General features: G+C 40.5%; 1 protein-coding gene across 2 annotated transcripts; it reads left to right on the forward strand.

Annotated features, from left to right (window-relative positions):
• Positions 1 to 1,104: 1,104 nt before the first annotated feature.
• LOC310949966 (myelin-associated glycoprotein-like) lies at positions 1,105 to 18,432 on the forward strand. 2 transcript variants are annotated; one of them, XM_083917601.1, is made up of 10 exons: positions 10,456 to 10,537; positions 11,893 to 11,983; positions 12,265 to 12,678; positions 12,949 to 13,269; positions 13,367 to 13,693; positions 14,258 to 14,539; positions 14,638 to 14,922; positions 15,107 to 15,218; positions 15,318 to 15,387; positions 16,224 to 18,432. In XM_083917601.1, the coding sequence occupies exons 2-10, from the start codon at positions 11,947 to 11,949 to the stop codon at positions 16,638 to 16,640; spliced, it is 2,265 nt and encodes a 754-aa protein (XP_083773727.1). In that variant the 5' UTR covers positions 10,456 to 10,537; positions 11,893 to 11,946; the 3' UTR covers positions 16,641 to 18,432. The 2 variants fall into 2 exon arrangements, with proteins under 2 accessions (XP_083773726.1, XP_083773727.1); XM_083917600.1 differs by lacking the exons at positions 10,456 to 10,537; positions 11,893 to 11,983 and adding an exon at positions 1,105 to 1,200.
• Positions 18,433 to 18,872: the final 440 nt, after the last annotated feature.

An 18,872-nucleotide genomic window follows, 5' to 3' on the forward strand; every position in this document is an offset into this window, starting at 1 on the left:
TGTAGAGGACTTCAGGTCTGGCCTCTCATACAGAGCGTGAAATCTGGGGCAGAATAGACGATGTAAAGTCATCTTACAACAGTTTACTGTGTCATGGCGAAACATACAATTTGCCTACCTCGCCACGGCAACCCCGTTCCAGTCAAACACAATAGCTTTACAATCTGACACCGTGGAGGTCTTGTGATTCCACTGACCACATTTGAGATTAAACTGTTGAAATCCCTAGAAGAAGGTTTGAAAAGCACCATACCTGCCTAAAATGGCGGGTTGTCACATGAATTATGAGATCATCGTTCAAGGTACAGACTTTTCCTTCACACGTTTCGTCACATAGTGGGAGGATTATACCAAGAAATGATCAAATGAATCCGATAATCTCTCTAGGAGGAGTTAGGTTTTAGGAATAGGTTTCCTCGCACTTTCAGTACCAGGGACCGTTCTGGCACTTTCGTGCTGGGGCCCTAATGAAAGACACTCTAACTACACTACATTTAGAGAATTCAATAAAACAAACACAAAAACTTAATGAGAAAAATTGTTCAATATGCAAGTTTTTTTTTTTTTTAAATTAATAGATTACACTTCCTCTTTCTAAATGTTTCGTGCCGTGCATGTTCACACTTATAATTTCTAAATGCAGAGAGGAGACGAGCAGAAAAGGAGAAGGAAGAGTCAGTTAAGAGTCACTCAGCAGAGATCACTGGGGAGACAAGAGAACAAGGTAAAACAGCATCTGTCTTGTATAACGCACGAGTGAGTCCACCGTGTTTATAGAAATGCTAACCAGTGCTGTTGTTGAGCTGTAGTAGAGTGTGTTCCAATAACTTTCTATAACAGATCACACACACGCACACACACACACACACACACACACACACACACACACACACACACACACACACACACGAACAAACATAGTAAAATGGTAGTAACATTTATTCACACGACTATGGAATAATGTTGTAGTTGTATTAGTAGTGATTATAGTTGGTAGTTACATTTCATCACAGAAAGTCGTACGTCAGCTGAGGAACTGTTTCTGAACCAGTTTCATCCTCTGAACTTCCCTTTTGTCTTCTGTCCTTTTTATATAAAGAGTTTGTGAGTTTGTTCTGAAGGGAGAGACTGAACTCAGGATGTTTGTTCTCATCGGGGCGACTCTGCTTTTCTCTATGAGAGGCAGCAATGCGGACACAGGTATGCATCATTGTTATAACATTATTTTTTATTTTTCAGATGAAATTAGGAATGATAAATACTCTAAAATCAATTGTGGTTATAAATGCCTAATGTAGATATTGTAATGAATTTCTTCAGGATTATAACTAAAGAAATAAAACGACTTCTGCACTTCCAATATAGCAGCACATTAATTGGAGGCATCGAAACACTTATTCACTTGGAAAATCTGGGAAAGATTCTTGCTTAAATGAAACCTTTGTTTACCAAAGATATAATGTGTAAAGAAATATTTCAGTACTGCTATTCTGTGATGTTATTTGCTCAACGCTGTTGACAGCAGCAGTTGTACAAAGCAAAAGTCGCTGTGCTCTCTGTCAGGGGCAGTAGCCTCTCTTCATCATTTATTAAATATTCGTGTATTGTCAACATTTCAATATCCTCTAACCCTGTTTTTCTCTCTTTGTTAACATTAACAGGTGCATCAGTGGGAGGAAGAACACCCTGTCTTGGTGAATACTGTATCCCTTTCGATGAAGGAGAAATAACAGCAGAGGCTGGACTCTGTGTTGTGATACCGTGTTCTTCCCCCACTAGTTATAGCTTTGCTCCCCAACATTTAGTTTGGTACAAATGTGAACCGTACAAACAAAGATGTGGTGATTCAGACATCATATTCCACACTGACAACAACAACTACAGAATTCAGCCTGGGTTTATAGGACGAGTGTCGCTGTTGGAGCCTGACGTGAATCAGAGGAACTGCAGCATCATCATCAATGACCTCACTGAGTCAGACTCTGGATCCTATCAGCTCAGAGTTAATGGTTTCAGCCGGTTTGTGAGGTTGAATGGATTTCCATTCTCTTCAACAGCAACTGTGTCTGTTAAAGGTATGAAGAGCTACAACAAATATATACAGTGAAGATGTTCATTGCTGTGCCTATGAACTGCACCAACATAATTGGTGTAGTTAGAGTCTTAACGGAGCATGAAGAAATGTTTTATCATATGCTGACCTCTAAAGGCAAACAGCAGGAACTGCAGCACTTCCTGATGTAACTCCTACTCAAATGTTATCTGATTATTTTAGCCCAAATTGAAGTAAATGATGACTTCCAGGCTGCTCCCCTGACTCCACTCCTTGACTCCTCTCCCTTTAGATCTGACTCAGAAGCCCTCAGTGATGATTCCTCCTCTGACAGAGGGACAGCAGACCACACTGACCTGCACTGCTCCTGGTCTCTGCTCTGGATCTGATCCTGAAATCACCTGGAGCTGGAGAGGAGCAGGAGAGAAGGACTCTCACATCACAGGAAACATCACTGCTTTCAAGACGGAGGGTCTGACTGCTGTCACTAAGAGACACAGCTCAACTTTGACCTTTAACCCTTCAACTACCCAACACCACGGCACTGAGGTCACCTGTAAGGTCAGCTTCACAAACAACATCACCACAGAGAGGACAGTGACTCTGAATGTGACCTGTGAGTATAGCGCATTCTGCGCTCTCTCCCCATTTATCTTATACCTTATAAAATGCGCATTATACATGAAGGAAAAAAATATATATTATAAAATAAAAAACAAAATCTGATTCGCTCCTTGTTTTTCATCTAGTAAAATTCATTAGATATAGGCGGGCATGTGCAGATTACTTGTATGACTTAAATTAAAGGTGACAGGAATATGTGTACTTAATAAAAGGGGAAATTATTAAGTATACTTAAAAATATGTGATCTTAAAACTCTGCTTGTGTGTCCACAGCACATCCAAAAATCCTAAAGGGCTCTAATTGTGAGGTTCAGTCGGAGGTCCTGACCTGTGTTTGCATCAGTGAGGGGTTTCCTTTCCCCAACATCAAATGGCCGCTGTTGGATAGCCACGCTCAGTACTCTGTTACGACCTCTGCGTCAAACAACACAGTCAACAGCATCGTCACCCTAAAGGACTACAGCAACACTGTTGTTGAGTGCGTCAGCAGCAATGTAGTTGGGGAAGCAAAAGAAAACCTCACCATCATGACTTCAGAGAGACAAAAAGGTGAACACACAACCAACCATTCAATATGAATGTCTTGATAACATAATATGTGTTAAAAAAAGAGAAGGTAGTGACATGCAGTCAGTGGTCACTGTATTAGAGAAGTTGAACAAGTCTTGAGTTAGAGGCACATTTTCTTTCACAACAGCTTTGCCTCTTCAGAGTGTAGATTCAACAGAGTGGAGGAAACAGTCCCAAACTTTTGCACATTGAACTGCACTCCTCACACCTAATAATACCCTATATCTAACAACAGAGTTTTTCCTCCAGGAAATACAGGAATGTTTGGGGCGTTTCTGTCCATGTTTTCAAGTAGGGGAGATCGGGGTTGATTGTCCCATGTTTTAATCTTGTACTCCTGCGTGAATTTTTCTTCATTAACACGTCTGACATAAGTCACTCCTGCATTAGAGGGAAGATTAAAGCTGTGGTTGGCAAGTCTGGCAGATCGAGTTGACTCGGTCAAATTTCAAATGTTTACTCTCACGCCCCTCCTCCTCTACTACTGAGCTCCTCTGCTCCCTCCCATCGATTGCTCGTCAGTGCACGTGCACCAGATTCCTGTGAATGCGCCCGTGTCTTCTCTCATTGATAAACAGCATGGGGTACACGCTAGCTTACTCATAGATAGCAACTGCTAACATCATTTAGCATCTACCTAGCTTGAGGCTTGTGCCTGTGATATTGTAACATGCGCAAAGGGAGAGGTGGGATCTGGGGCGTGTTCACAAATTGGGAACTCCGCTGAGTGGACAGGATGATACAGGCGCAATGGATTTTTGCAAAACAAGTGGGTTTTCTCCGGTTTCCTCCCACAGTCCAAAGACATGCACGTGTTTGGTTAATAGATGACTCTAAAATTGCCTGTAGGTGTGAATGGTTGTCTGTCTCTGTTCGTCTCTATGTGCCCTGTGATAGACTGGCGTCCTGTCCAGGGTGTACCCCGCCTCACGACCGATCGGCTCCAGCCCCCCGCGACCCCGACAGGGACAAGAGGTTGAAGATGAAGATGAAGCAACAAGCTCTAAGTGCACGTAGAGGCGTTTTTTTTTCTAAAACCGGATGATTTATGTTGTTCTATCGGAGCATATTGTCGGCATCAGTGAATATGATCAAACAAATGTTGCCAACTGCGACTTTAAGGTCTTGAGTTGAAACGGTTTTACCTACCTTTTTTTTTAAAGTTTTATTTACCACCAAAGACACTCTGACACATTGTAACAACGAGCCCTGGGATGTGTCGTTTTTAACGGGGTTTCAGTAAAAGATTTGTTTTTAAGCTAAAGAGCATAATGCCTAGGGGGTGTCCTGCCGTGTGTGTTTTTTTAAAGTTCCTCCGCATTTGCCAACAAAGAAGCAAAAAAAAACAAACAATAAAAACATCACTAATACCCGTAACTATTTTTTTTTTGTGACAACCAACCCCACCTGACCTCTTGAAAAGGGTTTTAGTATAATATAGGTTAACATGATTGATATACATATATGTTAATTTGCTGTTTCTTGATGTTAACGTACACTGTTCAGGAAGTCTTAAGCAAAACCCCGTTACCTTAAGGCTTTTATTGTGAAGCTTTACAGGAAGTGTTAGGTTTAATTAATATCAGCTTAATGAATATGCCCACTAAGAGACATCCATCCATCCATCCATCTTCAACCGCTTGTGCCGATCGGGGTTGCTGGGGCCGATCCCAGCTGATATCGGGCGTTAGGCGGGGTACACCCTGGACCCTATCGCAGGGCACATAGAGACAAACACACTCACATTCACACCTACGGGCGATTTAGAGTCATCAGTTAACCTTACATGTGCACGTCTTTGGACTGTGGGAGAAAGCCGGAGAAAACCCACGCAGACACAGGGAGAACATGCAAACTCCACGCAGAAGGGCCCCAGCTGGGATTCGAACCAGGAACCCCTTGCTGTGAGGAGACAGTGGAAACCACCACACCACTATGCTGCCCGCACTAAGACACAATACATTTTTAAAAAATATGATGAGCTGATTCTATATGAAAATGTACCTTATGATGCAAAGTTTCCTCTTGCTTCTCCTCAGACGTCAGCTGTCATACAAACCCCACTCATTTGGATATTTTTTGAATAATTCCATCTAAAGATTTATTACATTGCTATTTATCATATACTTAACACAGAAGCACTGAGTGCACAGCATTAACACTTGAACAGTCAAACAATCTACATTACTGTGTGTCATCTCTAATAACAGATGGATCCAGTGCAGCGCTTCTCTGGGCTGTCGTCGCTGTTGTATCTCTCATCGTGAATGTCATCTGCATCATCCTCTTGATGGTCCTTTGGTATGTTACTACGCCAGCATTTCATGCTTTGAAGACTCTGTTAATGCAGTGGAGACTTTTACTTTATGTGTCACTCTTGCTTCCCTCCAAAGGATCACAAGAAAAAAGGTGAGCCCAAACCCAGAGGACCGAACGTACATGTCACTGAAGAAAAGAGACCCATCATCAGAGTATGACGTCATTGCCCGACCTGCGAACTAAAGAGTGTGGACTTCCTCTGAGTGTAGTAGAAGACAATGCACACTTCCATTCAACGTGTCTAAGATTGTATGAAAATAGCATTTCTGGAAGTTATTCCTCATTTAACAGTAAATTATATATTGCATTAAACTGTTTTCTATTTTAATAAACTGTCATAAGTCCCCTGAGCATGCATTATCTCAGTGTAATCAGTCATCTGTTGTATTCAAGTGCTTTGCAGATTTCTAAACCAGTCTGGAGATCTGAAAACAGTCATTTTCAAGTAAACAGAATTGGTACTTTAAATTTGATTGTGACAATGTTCAAGAGATGCAACTGTGATTGCAACTTTATTAAGGTCGACCTAAAAATGACAATATTACCTTTGCACTATGTGTGTGTATAGGCAAATTGTTTTTGATAATAAAGGACATAGTGGTAAGCACTGTCGCCTCACAGCGAGAAGGTTCCAGGTTCGCATCCCGGCCTGGACCTTTCTGTGTGGAGTTTGCATGTTCTCCCCGTGTCTGCGTGGGTTTTCTCCGGGTACTCCTATTTCCTCCCACAATCCAAAGACATGCACGTGTTAGGTTAAATGATTACTCTAAATTGCCCTTAGGTGTGAATGGTTGTCTGTCTCTGTTCGTCTCTATGTGCCCTGTGATAGACTGGCATCCTGTCCAGGGTGTACCCCGCCTCACGCCCGGTGTCAGCTGGGATCCCCCCCCCCCCCGACCCCGGGATAAGCGGTTGAAGATGAATGAATGAATGAACGTTTTAGAGATGAGCATCCCATTAAAGATTGCCCATATTGCCTATATTCTTTAGTGATTCATTCTTCCCTGAATTATATCATGAAAATGCTAACCAGTGCTGTTGTTGAGATAGGAAGCACTTAATTTAATATGCAGCAGAGCACTCATTTCAAATATCAACATTGCAGTCGATTATGTGAATTTAAAGATCTGTGTCATGGCAATGTGGGCATTGTGTTCGGATGAAGTGTTTGGCCTGTCTCCGTGGGGGACGTCCCCGTGGAACCAAGCATCGGAGATGAGCCAACATCTACCAAATGATGTGTATTTCAGTCTGCAGATTTTGGCAGATCTCAGTTTCGGAAGCCAAAATCGTGATTTGATTCATCATGCAGCCCTGCCTTAAAGTGCAAACAAGCTGTTTTTTGAGATACAGAGAAAAGTTCACATGAATAAACACTACAGTAACTTTGCTTCCAACAGCACCTACAGATATTGCATTGATGTTGAAAAGGTAGTTGTTGTAAAGTTTGTTCATAGCAACCAAGAACTGTTTCTGAACCCGTTAATCCTCTGAACTTCCCTTTTGTCTTTTGCCCTTTTTATATAAAGAGTTTGTGAGTTTGTTCTGAAGGGAGAGACTGAGCTCAGGATGTTTGTTCTCATCTCATGCTTTTCTCTGTGAGAGGCAGCAATGCTGACACAGGTATGCATCGGTATTACAACATTATTTTTTATTTTTCAGATAGAATAAGGAATTATAAATAGTCTGAAATCAAGTGTGATTACACATGTCTAATGTTATCTAATGTTGTACTGAATTTCATCAGGACAACTGAGTCAAAACAATTATTGCTCCAACTGAGAGAAAGCAAACACAAGTATATTCAGAAAAACCTCCTCGATAAGAACAAATGGAAAACTCCATTGCGTTACAACAGAGGGTGTTAGTCTCTGGAATGATCTATCTATCTATGTATCTATGTATCTATGTATCTATCTATCTATCTATCTATCTATCTATCTATCTATCTATCTATCTATCGATGTATCTATCTATGTATCTATCTATCTATCTATCTATCTCTCTATGCATGTATTTATCTACCTATCTATCTATGCATGTATCTATCTATCTATCTATCTATCTATCTATCTATCTATCTATCTATCTATCTATGTATCTATCTATCTATCTATCTATCTATCTATCTATCTATCTATCTATCTATATATCTATCTATCTTCAATTTGTATGAATGCATTGGCAGTTTTAATAAAGATAATACTGTAAATATAAAGTAATCATTGAGTGTTTTTTTTTCATAGAGATGTTGGGTCTATATTTATCATAAATAAGTCATAGAGTGTGGTCTTTACCTAGTTTGTAAAGTGTCCTGAGATAACTTTTGTTATGATTTGGCACTATAAATAAAATAAAATTGAAATTAGATGAAAATATTATATATGGTTTTGATTTCTCACTTTACATGCAAATTGTAAATTCATTGTAAATTATGTAAATTGGTGAATAAGTATTTTTTAATTTGCTCATATTTCTCTGTTTGTTTGTATGAGTTTTCATAAGCTGTGGGGAGTTGACCCGTCAGGGCCACCGTACCGATCAGGTGTCCGTTGATGAGTAACTCCACGTCCAGGTGTGGGTGTTCAGGACCGCGGAAGAAGCTCTGAGGGGAAGCTTAGCTATTGTGGCTTTTTAAATTTTTTTTTAAAACTTTAAAAAAACGTTTACAGATAGAAATATCCTCCAAGTCAAGCAGTCAAGACAGTTACCGAAACATTTGTCTTGCTAATGCTAACAACTGTAAAAATCCTACAGCTAGCTAGCAGCGATAGCCGTCGATGCTAACCTGGCCCCGGGTGTAAAAAGAGGACTCGCACTTGGATAAATTAGCCTAAAATAATCATGGAGCTTCTGTATTTGACGGCTATAAATGCAGTGGGTCTTAATATTATGTGGTTGGTGGATATTTCGCCAACGTGAGAGGTCGCATTTCAAACACTGGGTGAGTAACCTTCAACTCAAACACACCCAACTTAATGGACTGCGGTAATGCCAGCCGCCACTTAGTATCTGTTGCGTGTCTATTACTGCACTTACGGTACGGGTGCCCGACTTGGCCAAAGTGCACGGGAAAGCAGTTTTTTATGGCATTAAAAATGCCATATTCTGTGTTTTTGTGCCTATTTGTATTGTTTGTATTCTGTTATCTGATGAAGCGATCAATGCACTAAAAAGGGCATTGTATTCCATAGATATGAGGGGTGTGTAAGTCGTGTATTTGATGATACTGCACATTTTGATATAAACTTTTAAATGTAATATATTTTCATGCCTCCCCGCTGGTGACAGCTGTGACCTGGAAGAATTATATTTTCTGGTTGTCCGTCCGTCTGTCCCACCCAGGAACCCCTGGAGGGAATGTCTTCAAATTTGGCCCAATTGCCCATTGGGATGGATGAACTCATTAGCTTTGGCAGGTCAACTGTGAGCCTTTTTTCCCCCCATAACTCAAGAATTCCTACACTTATTGTGACAGATCACAAAAAAGTCTAATCAGATAAAATGATGAAGTGATTACATTGTATATCCAAAAGATCAGCTTCACATTATATTGTTGCTGTCCATTATTCAATGCCATAACTGGAGAAGATACCAAATTGGTGATACTAATCTTAAAACTTTGGTGTATGATTATTCTGTGCAGGTTGAACATGTGTGAATGAGGCATCCCTTTTTGCCTTCACCATCTGAACAAATGGTTGTACTGTAGCAGCCTGGTGTTGTTTTCAGGCAGTTTAATGAAGGTTAACACAATGAATGGCCACGTGTAATGGCCCTGCTAGCACGGCGCTGGCTGGATACTGAATACTAGTCATGCTGTTAGCATAGGAAGCACTTGATTTAATATGCAGCAGAGCACTCATTTCAAATGTCAACATTGCAGCTGATTATGTGAATTTAAAGAGACCCAGATCTGTGTCATGGCAATGTGGGCATTGTGTTCGGATGAAGTGTTTGGCCTGTCTCCGTGGGGGACGTCCCCATGGAACCAAGCATGGGAGATGAGCCAAAATCTACCAAATGATGTGTATTTAAGTCTGTAGATTTCGGCAGATCTCAGTTTCGGAAGCCAAAATCGTGATTTGCTTCATCATGCAGCCCTGCCTTAAAGTGCAAACAAGACGTTTTTGACATTCAGACGGGGGTGCCCTAAGAGAAAGTTCACATGAATAAACACTACAGTAACTTTGCTTCCAACAGCACCTACAGATATTGCACAATACAAACCAGAAAAAAAACACCAAATGCAGAAGTGCTGTCCAAAAGGCTGCATTCAGTTGAAATGGGGAAATGCTGAGGGAAGCTTAGCTTTCTTGGTGAATCTCTTACCATTTGGTGCACTTTATCTGTTAAGTATGGAGTTATCCTGAACATTTTTTTAAGTCATGAAGTGAAATTACTAAAACAATGTTCATCTGACAACCAACACTCAACTGTCACTGCAGATATTAGCTAGTGTTGCAGACCATTTACAGCTGTAAGTGTTGTGCATTGACCAAGCAATGTTAGTGACTATATAAAACATACAATATTAACACTTAAAAAACTTCACATAAAACAAATGTGTGTTCAGTGCTTGTACTGGTTTGTCGGTTTCTCAAGGTTACACGATTCCTTAAAAAAAAATCCCACATTTAGTACTTCCCTTTTCAAAAACTTCAAAATTACCCCATAGCAACGTAGAGGAACAACATAAAACACACTAACAAAAAATGCTTTTTATCATTTAATGTTAAGGGTGAAAATGTCAAATAAGATATATAATACACACACTGTGATATAATGAGATTATAAGTGCATAAAAGTCTGTTCGTCTCAGGAGAGGAGAAATGTTGTTCATCGGTTCGTGGGGAAACTTCCTGAAACTTTGTTGTTGCACAAAGAGAGAAGAAGTAGAAAAGTGAGGAGAGGGAGAGTCAGCTCAGCATTCAGCACAGAGAAGAGAGCAGGAGAGCAAGACGGAAAGAGGTAAATCCCAGCTTATACATTTTTGTTTAAAATATAAGTTTGAACTGTAAATTGCACAGGTTGGCCTAATTCTTCTCTCACAAATATAAAAGTGCCTCTAACATTCTCGGGTCTTCGGGCAAAAGTGAACTCTGCTTGAGAGAGAGAGTACTTGGGCACGGGGGAATTATTTTTATACTCCTGTTAAATTGTATCTGTGAAAAGATATCCCGTTAATGAATTTCCCCAAAACAGACCATACATGTGGGGAAAATAATTCCACTCTTTGATTTCTTAACATTTGAATGTTCATTTAATCATCTTTCATAATATTGAAAAATAAAATCCCACAGAACATATATGAGAAAAAAAAGTGTGTAAATAATAAATTAAATGCACCCTTCCACAAGATGTATGGCGCATGGATTGTGTGCGTGTCTCCGGGCACCTTCTATTTATGCTATATATGCAGAGGCGCAGTGTGAAGGTCGGGTACGTGCCAGAGGATCAACTCATTCAATATAATTACTGCAGTTGACCTATTTCTTTGTATGTCCGCTAAATATTCACTGTTCACAGACTTCACCCAACTTTCTTTGAGAAAAATTGGGCGCCATATAGTCGCCCTTTCTTTTATGTGTGTGGGTGTGTGTGTGTGTGTGTGTGTGTGAGTGTATATATATATACATACACATACATAATAAAATATAACTGTTGAAAAGTTACTTAAAACTCACACCCATCCGTACCGTGCCCAAGCACGTTTCACGAGTAAAGTCTAGTTCATTTGACCAGTGTGAGTGCAACCTTACCGCGCCTAGGAGCGGTACACTTGCCAACCACGGCCCGTTTGGGAGAGGTGGACCATGCACAGACATTTAAAACAATGGGGCGAAAGGTTCACGTTGGTGTGATGCGGAGGTGGAGTGTTTACTGCAGATTTGGTCGGGTGAAAATATTCAAAAACAGTCGACAAGACGCACAAAAACTCTGAGGTCTATAGAAAGATTTGTAAACAAAGCGACGCATCGCGATGACGTCAATCAATGCGTGTGACTTACTGCGTGATGACATATACGCAGCAAGAAGCATTCCTGCGAGGCCCAGGTAGTGTGAGTACAAACGGGCCTGGTGCGCGGGGGGAGAGGGAGGGGGGACAAGTACCCCAAAGCACAGAGCACGTGAGTGCGCCCTTACTTACAGTATAGGAAAGATCTTTTACCATAACAAATGTCAGGGGCAGTCCCACCCTGGGTAAAGTGTGCTGATCTCGCAACTACGGAATAACTGAAGCTGCAACATACTGTGTTAAGACCTGTGATGTCAACTTTGGAGCTTCCTTTGGCTCAGTTCCTCTGTGTTTACTGCACTTTCAGTTTAAAGTTAGTCCTGTGGAGGGGGAGACGGACTTTCACAAGCATCAAATCAGGATGTTTGCTTTCATCTGGATGACTCTGCTTTTCTGTGGTATGCATCTTTATTATAATCTTGCTACCAAGATAAATATTCTTATAAATGTTTTCCTGACATGCTTCCAAATTTCATATTAAGTCAAGTATATTTATTTAAGTTACTATTTTGGTTATCAAAAATGTATTGAATAGGAAATATATTTAATGCTGAAATCCTGTTGTCAGCAGTTATATACTGTAAAACAAAGCCATAGCAGTAGCCTTTCTTCATCATTTTTTAAATATTCTGGTGTATTGTCAACATTTAAATATCCTCTAACCCTGTTTTTCTCTCAGGTGCATCAGTGGGAGGAAGAACACACTGTCTTGGTGAATACTGTATCACTCTCAGTGAAGGAGAAATAACAGCAGAGGCTGGACTCTGTGTTGTGATACCGTGTTCTTTCACCACTAGTTATAGCTTTACTCCCCAACATATAGTTTGGTACAAATGTGAACCATACAAACAAAGATGTGGTGATTCAGACATCATATTCCACACTAACAACAACAACAACAAAATTCAGCCTGGGTTTATAGGACGAGTGTCGCTGTTGGAGCCCGCCATGAATCAGAGGATTTGCAGCATCATCATCAATGACCTCACTGAGTCAGACTCTGGATCCTATCAGCTCAGAGTTAATGGTTTCACGCATTATGGGAGGACGAGTGGATTTACATTCTCTACAAGAGCAACTGTGTCTGTTAAAGGTATGAAGAGCAACAACAAATATATACAGTGAAGATGTTCATTGCTGTGCCTATGAACTGCACCAACATAATTGGTGTAGTTAGAGTCTTAACGGAGCATGAAGAAATGTTTTATCATATGCTGACCTCTAAAGGCAAACAGTAGGAACTGCAGCACTTCCTGATGTAACTCCTACTCAAATGTTATCTGATTATTTTAGCCCAAATTGAAGTAAATGATGACATCCAGGCTGCTCCCCTGACTCCACTCCTTGACTCCTCTCCCTTTAGATCTGACTCAGAAGCCCTCAGTGATGATTCCTCCTCTGACAGAGGGACAGCAGACCACACTGACCTGCACTGCTCCTGGTCTCTGCTCTGGATCTGATCCTGAAATCACCTGGAGCTGGAGAGGAGCAGGAGAGAACGACTCTCACATCACAGGAAACATCACTGCTTTCAAGACGGAGGGTCTGACTGCTGTCACTAAGAGACACAGCTCAACTTTGACCTTTTACTCCTCAGCTGAACACCACGGCACCAATGTCACCTGTAAGGTCAGCTTCACAAACAACATCATAACAGAGGAGACGGTGACTCTGAATGTGACCTGTGAGTAAAACATACTGTTCTTTATTCTCATGTCATTTAAAATGTTTACTAAGAAATGTGCTCTTCTGTCTTTTTTGATTCATTTTTGTCTACATAGATGTGACAGAAGTTAAAATCACTGGGAATACAAATTTGAAGGAGGGGGAGACCCTGAATCTGATCTGCAGTGTTGAAAGCTTCCCTCCGTCCATCATCACCTGGACTAAATTTTCTGCCAAAAACATTCAAAATGGAACAGAAACCAATCCGCAGAGCAACACGTTAACTGACCTGCACAATGACACTGAGACTGTCCTGCAGGGAGAAACTGGAAAGGGGACTTTTTCCCTCTCTAACGTGACAAAAGAAGATTCTGGACGGTACATCTGCACAGCAAAACATCTGAACAACGTGTTGATGGATAAAGTTGACGTTACAGTGATATGTAAGTACAACTATGCTAAGACAGAACGTTTCTTGTAATATTTTCCTCTTTCTACCAAATGGAAATTATGAGTTTAGAGCAGGGAGCAACTTTAATAAACCCACCAAATTCCTACAGAATAACCCCACAACTTCAAATGTAGGACCACCTCAATGTGCAATTAAATACAATTTTTGACTGCAGAAGAAATTAACTGTCTTTCCTTTAGTTTGTAATGGCAATTTGTTATTATTATTATTATATTTTAATATTATTTGGTTATGAAACGTCTTTGATCTATGGAGTCAAAGGCTTCTAAGGTGATTCTCAGCCTTACCGGAGACCCAATTAAAGCATAGACTGTATATAAAGCTGAAGTGGGGGGAAGTGGAGACGCATTGTCCATCTCTGTATAGTTTGGAATAATAAAAACTTATATGTTGGCACCCTCCAGTGGCAGTATTTAATAAAGAACACACTGGCAAACAATGCATGAATGCAATCCCCAAAAAAATCTTGTATCTGTTTCCAACCTCCTTGATTGTATCTTCACTTTGAATATTTTGCTTGGAATTTGCTGCACAGATATGGAGAAACCTTTAATCACTGGGGCTTCAACTGTTAAAGAGGGAGAAGCTCTGAATCTGACCTGCAGTGTTGAAAGTTTCCCTCAGTCTCACATCACATGGACTGTACCTGGCTCCAACACGAACCTGCACGGTGAATCCGATCTTGCCCTGACGAATGACACTGGATCAGCCACACTTGTCATCCATAATGTGACAGTAGAACATTCTGGACAGTACGTCTGTACCGCACAACACCTGGGCACGACTGTGACTACGTATGCTGATGTGACAGTGACTTGTAAGTGCACTACTATTCTTGAAAAGGATGTCTTATGTTCACATTTCACACTTTTAGCATTTTGTTTTGACGGTGCGATCCTGCTTGTGTGTTTTCAGGGTTTTCAAAGATCTTAAAGGGCTCCAAGTGTGTGGTTCAGTTGGAGGTCCTGACTTGTGTGTGTATCAGCGAGGGGTTTCCTTTACCCACCATCAAATGGCCGCTTTTGGAGAACCACACTGAGTACTCTGTCATTACCACTGTGTCAAGCCACACAGTCAACAGCACCGCCACCCTAATTGTAAAATACCACAGCAACACTTCTGTTGAGTGTTACAGTAGCAATGAAAATGGGGAAGCCAAAGAGAAACTCACCATCCAAATAAACACGTTGGAAGAAGCGGGTAAGTGGTAAACACTTTAGCTACTAAAGTGCTACAGCTTTCCAGCGTCTTTAGTACCTAATTCACTGTGCCATTTTGTTTTTGGACAAACCATTAGGCAGTCTGTCAAAAGGAAAAACACTTGTATATTAGGGTTGAGAATGTTTTGGACAGACGTTCTTTCTTGTGTTCCTTGTGATTGCAGATCAGTCTAAAGAAGTCTTTAAAATAGTTTCATGGCTGGAAGTCATCGTTGCCTTTTTGATTGGGGTACTTCTTTCGGCAGTCCTTTGCTGTTTGGCAGTAAAATGCCTCAGGTACACCATAAAATCCAGTAATTAACTCCTGCTTTTGTTTGTGGGTCATCTTCATACTCATATGTAAATGTATTGCTCTTCTTATAAACATTTATCCAGAAAGAAACAGAAGAGCTTTGGAAATCTGGATGAGACGGTGGAGATGGTTACCGGTCAAGAGGATCCACTGGTATATATATATATTATTCAATTTATATAAATATAAATATAAATTTTCCTCAGAATTGTCAGCAATATAACATTTTGTATTTCAGTTGTGTGAATGTGGCTTTCATTGTTTCACCTTTCAGTCAGATACACTTAATTCAAGTATTTGACTGTAAATAACAAATCATTATAAAGCTAGATTTGGCAGAAAATACTCTTTTTAAGGCATGAATGAAGTGTGACTGAAGCAGCTGCTGCCAGTCAACTCAGGCAAACTGCTTCGTCTGAACTAAGTCAATGCTCCATTTATTTCATCACAGCATGAAAATCAACTTGTAAACTTGAGATGCTGTTTATATTCTATCAAAGTCAACGCAATGTCTGCTTTAATAGTCAGAGCCCCTGAGTTGCTTTGCAGTGCAGTTGTATGTATAGACCAGGGGTGGGCAATTCCGGTCCTGGAGAGCCACTGTCCTGCATGTTTTAGGTTTCTCCCTACCCTAACACACCTGAGTCTGACAATAATCAAACTGTGATGAGCATCAGCTGCTTGATAACGAGCAAATCACTAGAATCAGGTGTGGTAGAGCAGAGAGAAACCTAAAACATGCAGGACAGTGGCCCTCCAGGACCGGAATTGCCGACCCCTGATATAGACTAATCTAAAAAGACTGCATTACTACATGTAACGGTAATCTCACCCTATCCGATGATAAACCCAGATACACATTGTTATGGATTACAGCAAGTTTTAAGTCTTGTTTCATGCTGGGGTACAGTAGAGAAATGTATGTCATACAAAGTTTTGATGCGTGTAGCAGCTCCTGATTGAGTCAAACTTTACCTTGTACCTGACAGATAGACGCTGATCAAGCAGTGGGAAATGATCAGATCTTCTACCAAGAGACAGCTGAAGAAGAAGAAAAATGTGTGGCAGCAGAGCAAGCAGCCACTGACCTCAATGGTGGACCGAAAGATGTGGAGTACGCCAGCATTGATTTCTCCGTACTGAAAAGAAAGAATCCAATGGAGGCAGCAAAAGAGACCACAGAGACAGAGTACGCTGAAATTAAGAAAGAGGTAAAAGAGGAAAGGGAAGACAACGGCGGGGAGGAAGGTGATGTGTTGGAGGGCACAGAGGAGGAGGTAGTGTTCGAGGAGGAGGAGGTAGTGTTCAAGGAGGAGGATGAGACAAAACAATGTGCTCCTGAAGAGGAGGAAGGGGAGGACATGGCAGTTTACTCCAATGTGAAGGATATCATGGGTGGTACTTGAGAACTGTTGCATGTTGGAGTATCTTGAGGATAAAATGTATCTTTGTTCTCATCAGTGATTATATTTGATATTTATGTAATGGACTGATTATCTATTGTTAATCTGGGGAATGAAGGCCCCGTTAATGGTTTCTGCCAGAGCTCTGATATTCAAACCTGTGGTAACCTGAAGTGAGAGAATCACTCCACAGCTCGACTTGTTAGGGGCTGTGAATTTCCAATCATTCAGCTAAGGGGGGGCTGGAAGTTGGACAGAATTTTGTTTTATTCCAAGTGTTATTGTGTTTTAATGTGTTTACTTCTCAACTTGACGGATAAGTTTACCCGCATCCATGGAAAATATGCCATTATAGCAGTGGCATGTAAAGGGGCAACCACCTCCGTCGTCTCTGTGTACTTTTGTTTGTTATTTTTTTAATTTAACGAAGATAAGTATGTGTCTGAAGAGTCCCCTTGATCAACCTGTAGCTCTTCTGAATGGCTCACTTTTCTTTTTTTACCCTCTGCAGAGAAGACGTGTGGCTTTTTTAGCTTGGCTCTAGGGATGGCATCGTTGGTCTTGTGATATTTCAGTCTGAACCAAAGTGGTCCGACACACTGACAGACAACAGCTATTGGATGGATTCTCACTGAATTTTTTTCTACTGAAATTCATGGTCCCCAGAGTCTGTATCCCAATGACTTTGTTCATCCCGCGACTTTACTCTTTGCCCCACAATGATGCAAATAAGCAACTATTGTGTGAGGACAATAAGTTCAGATGGTGGTTATAAAAGGGACAATCATATTTTTTGTTATTACATATAAACATGTTGTGTTATTTTATCTAAAATAATCACTGTGCTCTAGTTCTTCCATCAGGCAATACAGGGATGTGGTGGCGTCTTTATCCCCCTAAATGAGCAACTCAGTCAAGGGCAAACACAGCCCATGCGCTCAGTGTGTATTCTGCATCCGGCTGTACAGAAGCATAACTGTATTTCAATGTGTTTCCTCAGGTAAGCCGAAAGAAAATGGATAGAGACATAATAAAGAGTAACACCGCAGAGTTATAGAGGTGGCGAGGAAGTTGGCCGAATAGCCCTGCACTGTTATATGTTGTGTTTCTGTCAATTATCCCTGTCACTCTAAAGCCGAAGCTAAAGCTAAGCTAACTGCACACGAAGAGCCATGTTAGTCGCTAGGCCAAGTTACTGGGATATATAGAAAACTTAAGGGGGGTAAGGTGTTTATATGTTTATACCAAACTAAAGATATGGTGTTAATGTAAAGGAGACTGATATTTGTCTGTATATATGTTAGAGTAAAAGCGGTTGAATGTTAATGTGAGCGGTGTATATTCTGCTTCCGGCTGGACAGAAGCATAACTATTGCAATGCGTTTTCAATCAATCAATCAATCAATACTTTATTTGTTAGTGACAGTGCACATTAATGAACAACAATACAACATATCACTGTAAAAGTGCCGGATTATAGCAAAGATGCTAATTTGCATCCGTAGTCCCTGCTAAAAAAAATAGAACAAATACAAATACTACTGAATAAATAAATAAAATACAAATAGAAGCGACAAGACATACCGCACAATACATACTCAGGCCCACACAGAATAAATCAATGAAATAAAACGTTGTGTGCAATATTGTTGTTTTCTCCGACTGTCCAGTAAAGGATGTGAACGAAGCCACACTGCGCAACAATTGGATGGACTGCTTTGACATCTGGTACATACATTTATGTTTCCCTCAGGAGTGATTGTTATAAACGTTGGTAATCCACTAACTTGGGAAGAATGGGAAGCTCTCTCTCTTTAAACTAGTGTGAATGTGTTCATTTTTATATGAAACATGAAGATTTCTTAAATTACAAATCACAGATAAGTATGCTGTCTTATTTATTTTGATGCTTGGCTTTTTATCTGACATTATGACCTGTTTGTCTCTTTAGCCCTTTAGCTCTTTATGTTCTGGTGAAGTCATAGAGTACTTCCTTTTTTGATGTGTTACAGGAATTAACTTGACTTAGCTTGACAGTACTAAGAGTGAACAGTATCTTGCACATGTGTTTCTTTATGTTAGGGATGAAATCATTCTGTTCTCAGTTACAACAAATGTTCTCAGGAGTGTATATAATATATGTGTACAATATGCAGGCATATAGTAAGTGATTGCAACAAAATTGCAGCCAGTTTGTTGTTATAATCTAGCACCTTACAGTGTAAACAGGAACTT

Source organism: Echiichthys vipera, assembly GCF_963691815.1.
Source record: "Echiichthys vipera genome assembly, chromosome: 8".
NCBI classification, from domain to species: Eukaryota; Metazoa; Chordata; class Actinopteri; order Perciformes; family Trachinidae; genus Echiichthys; species Echiichthys vipera.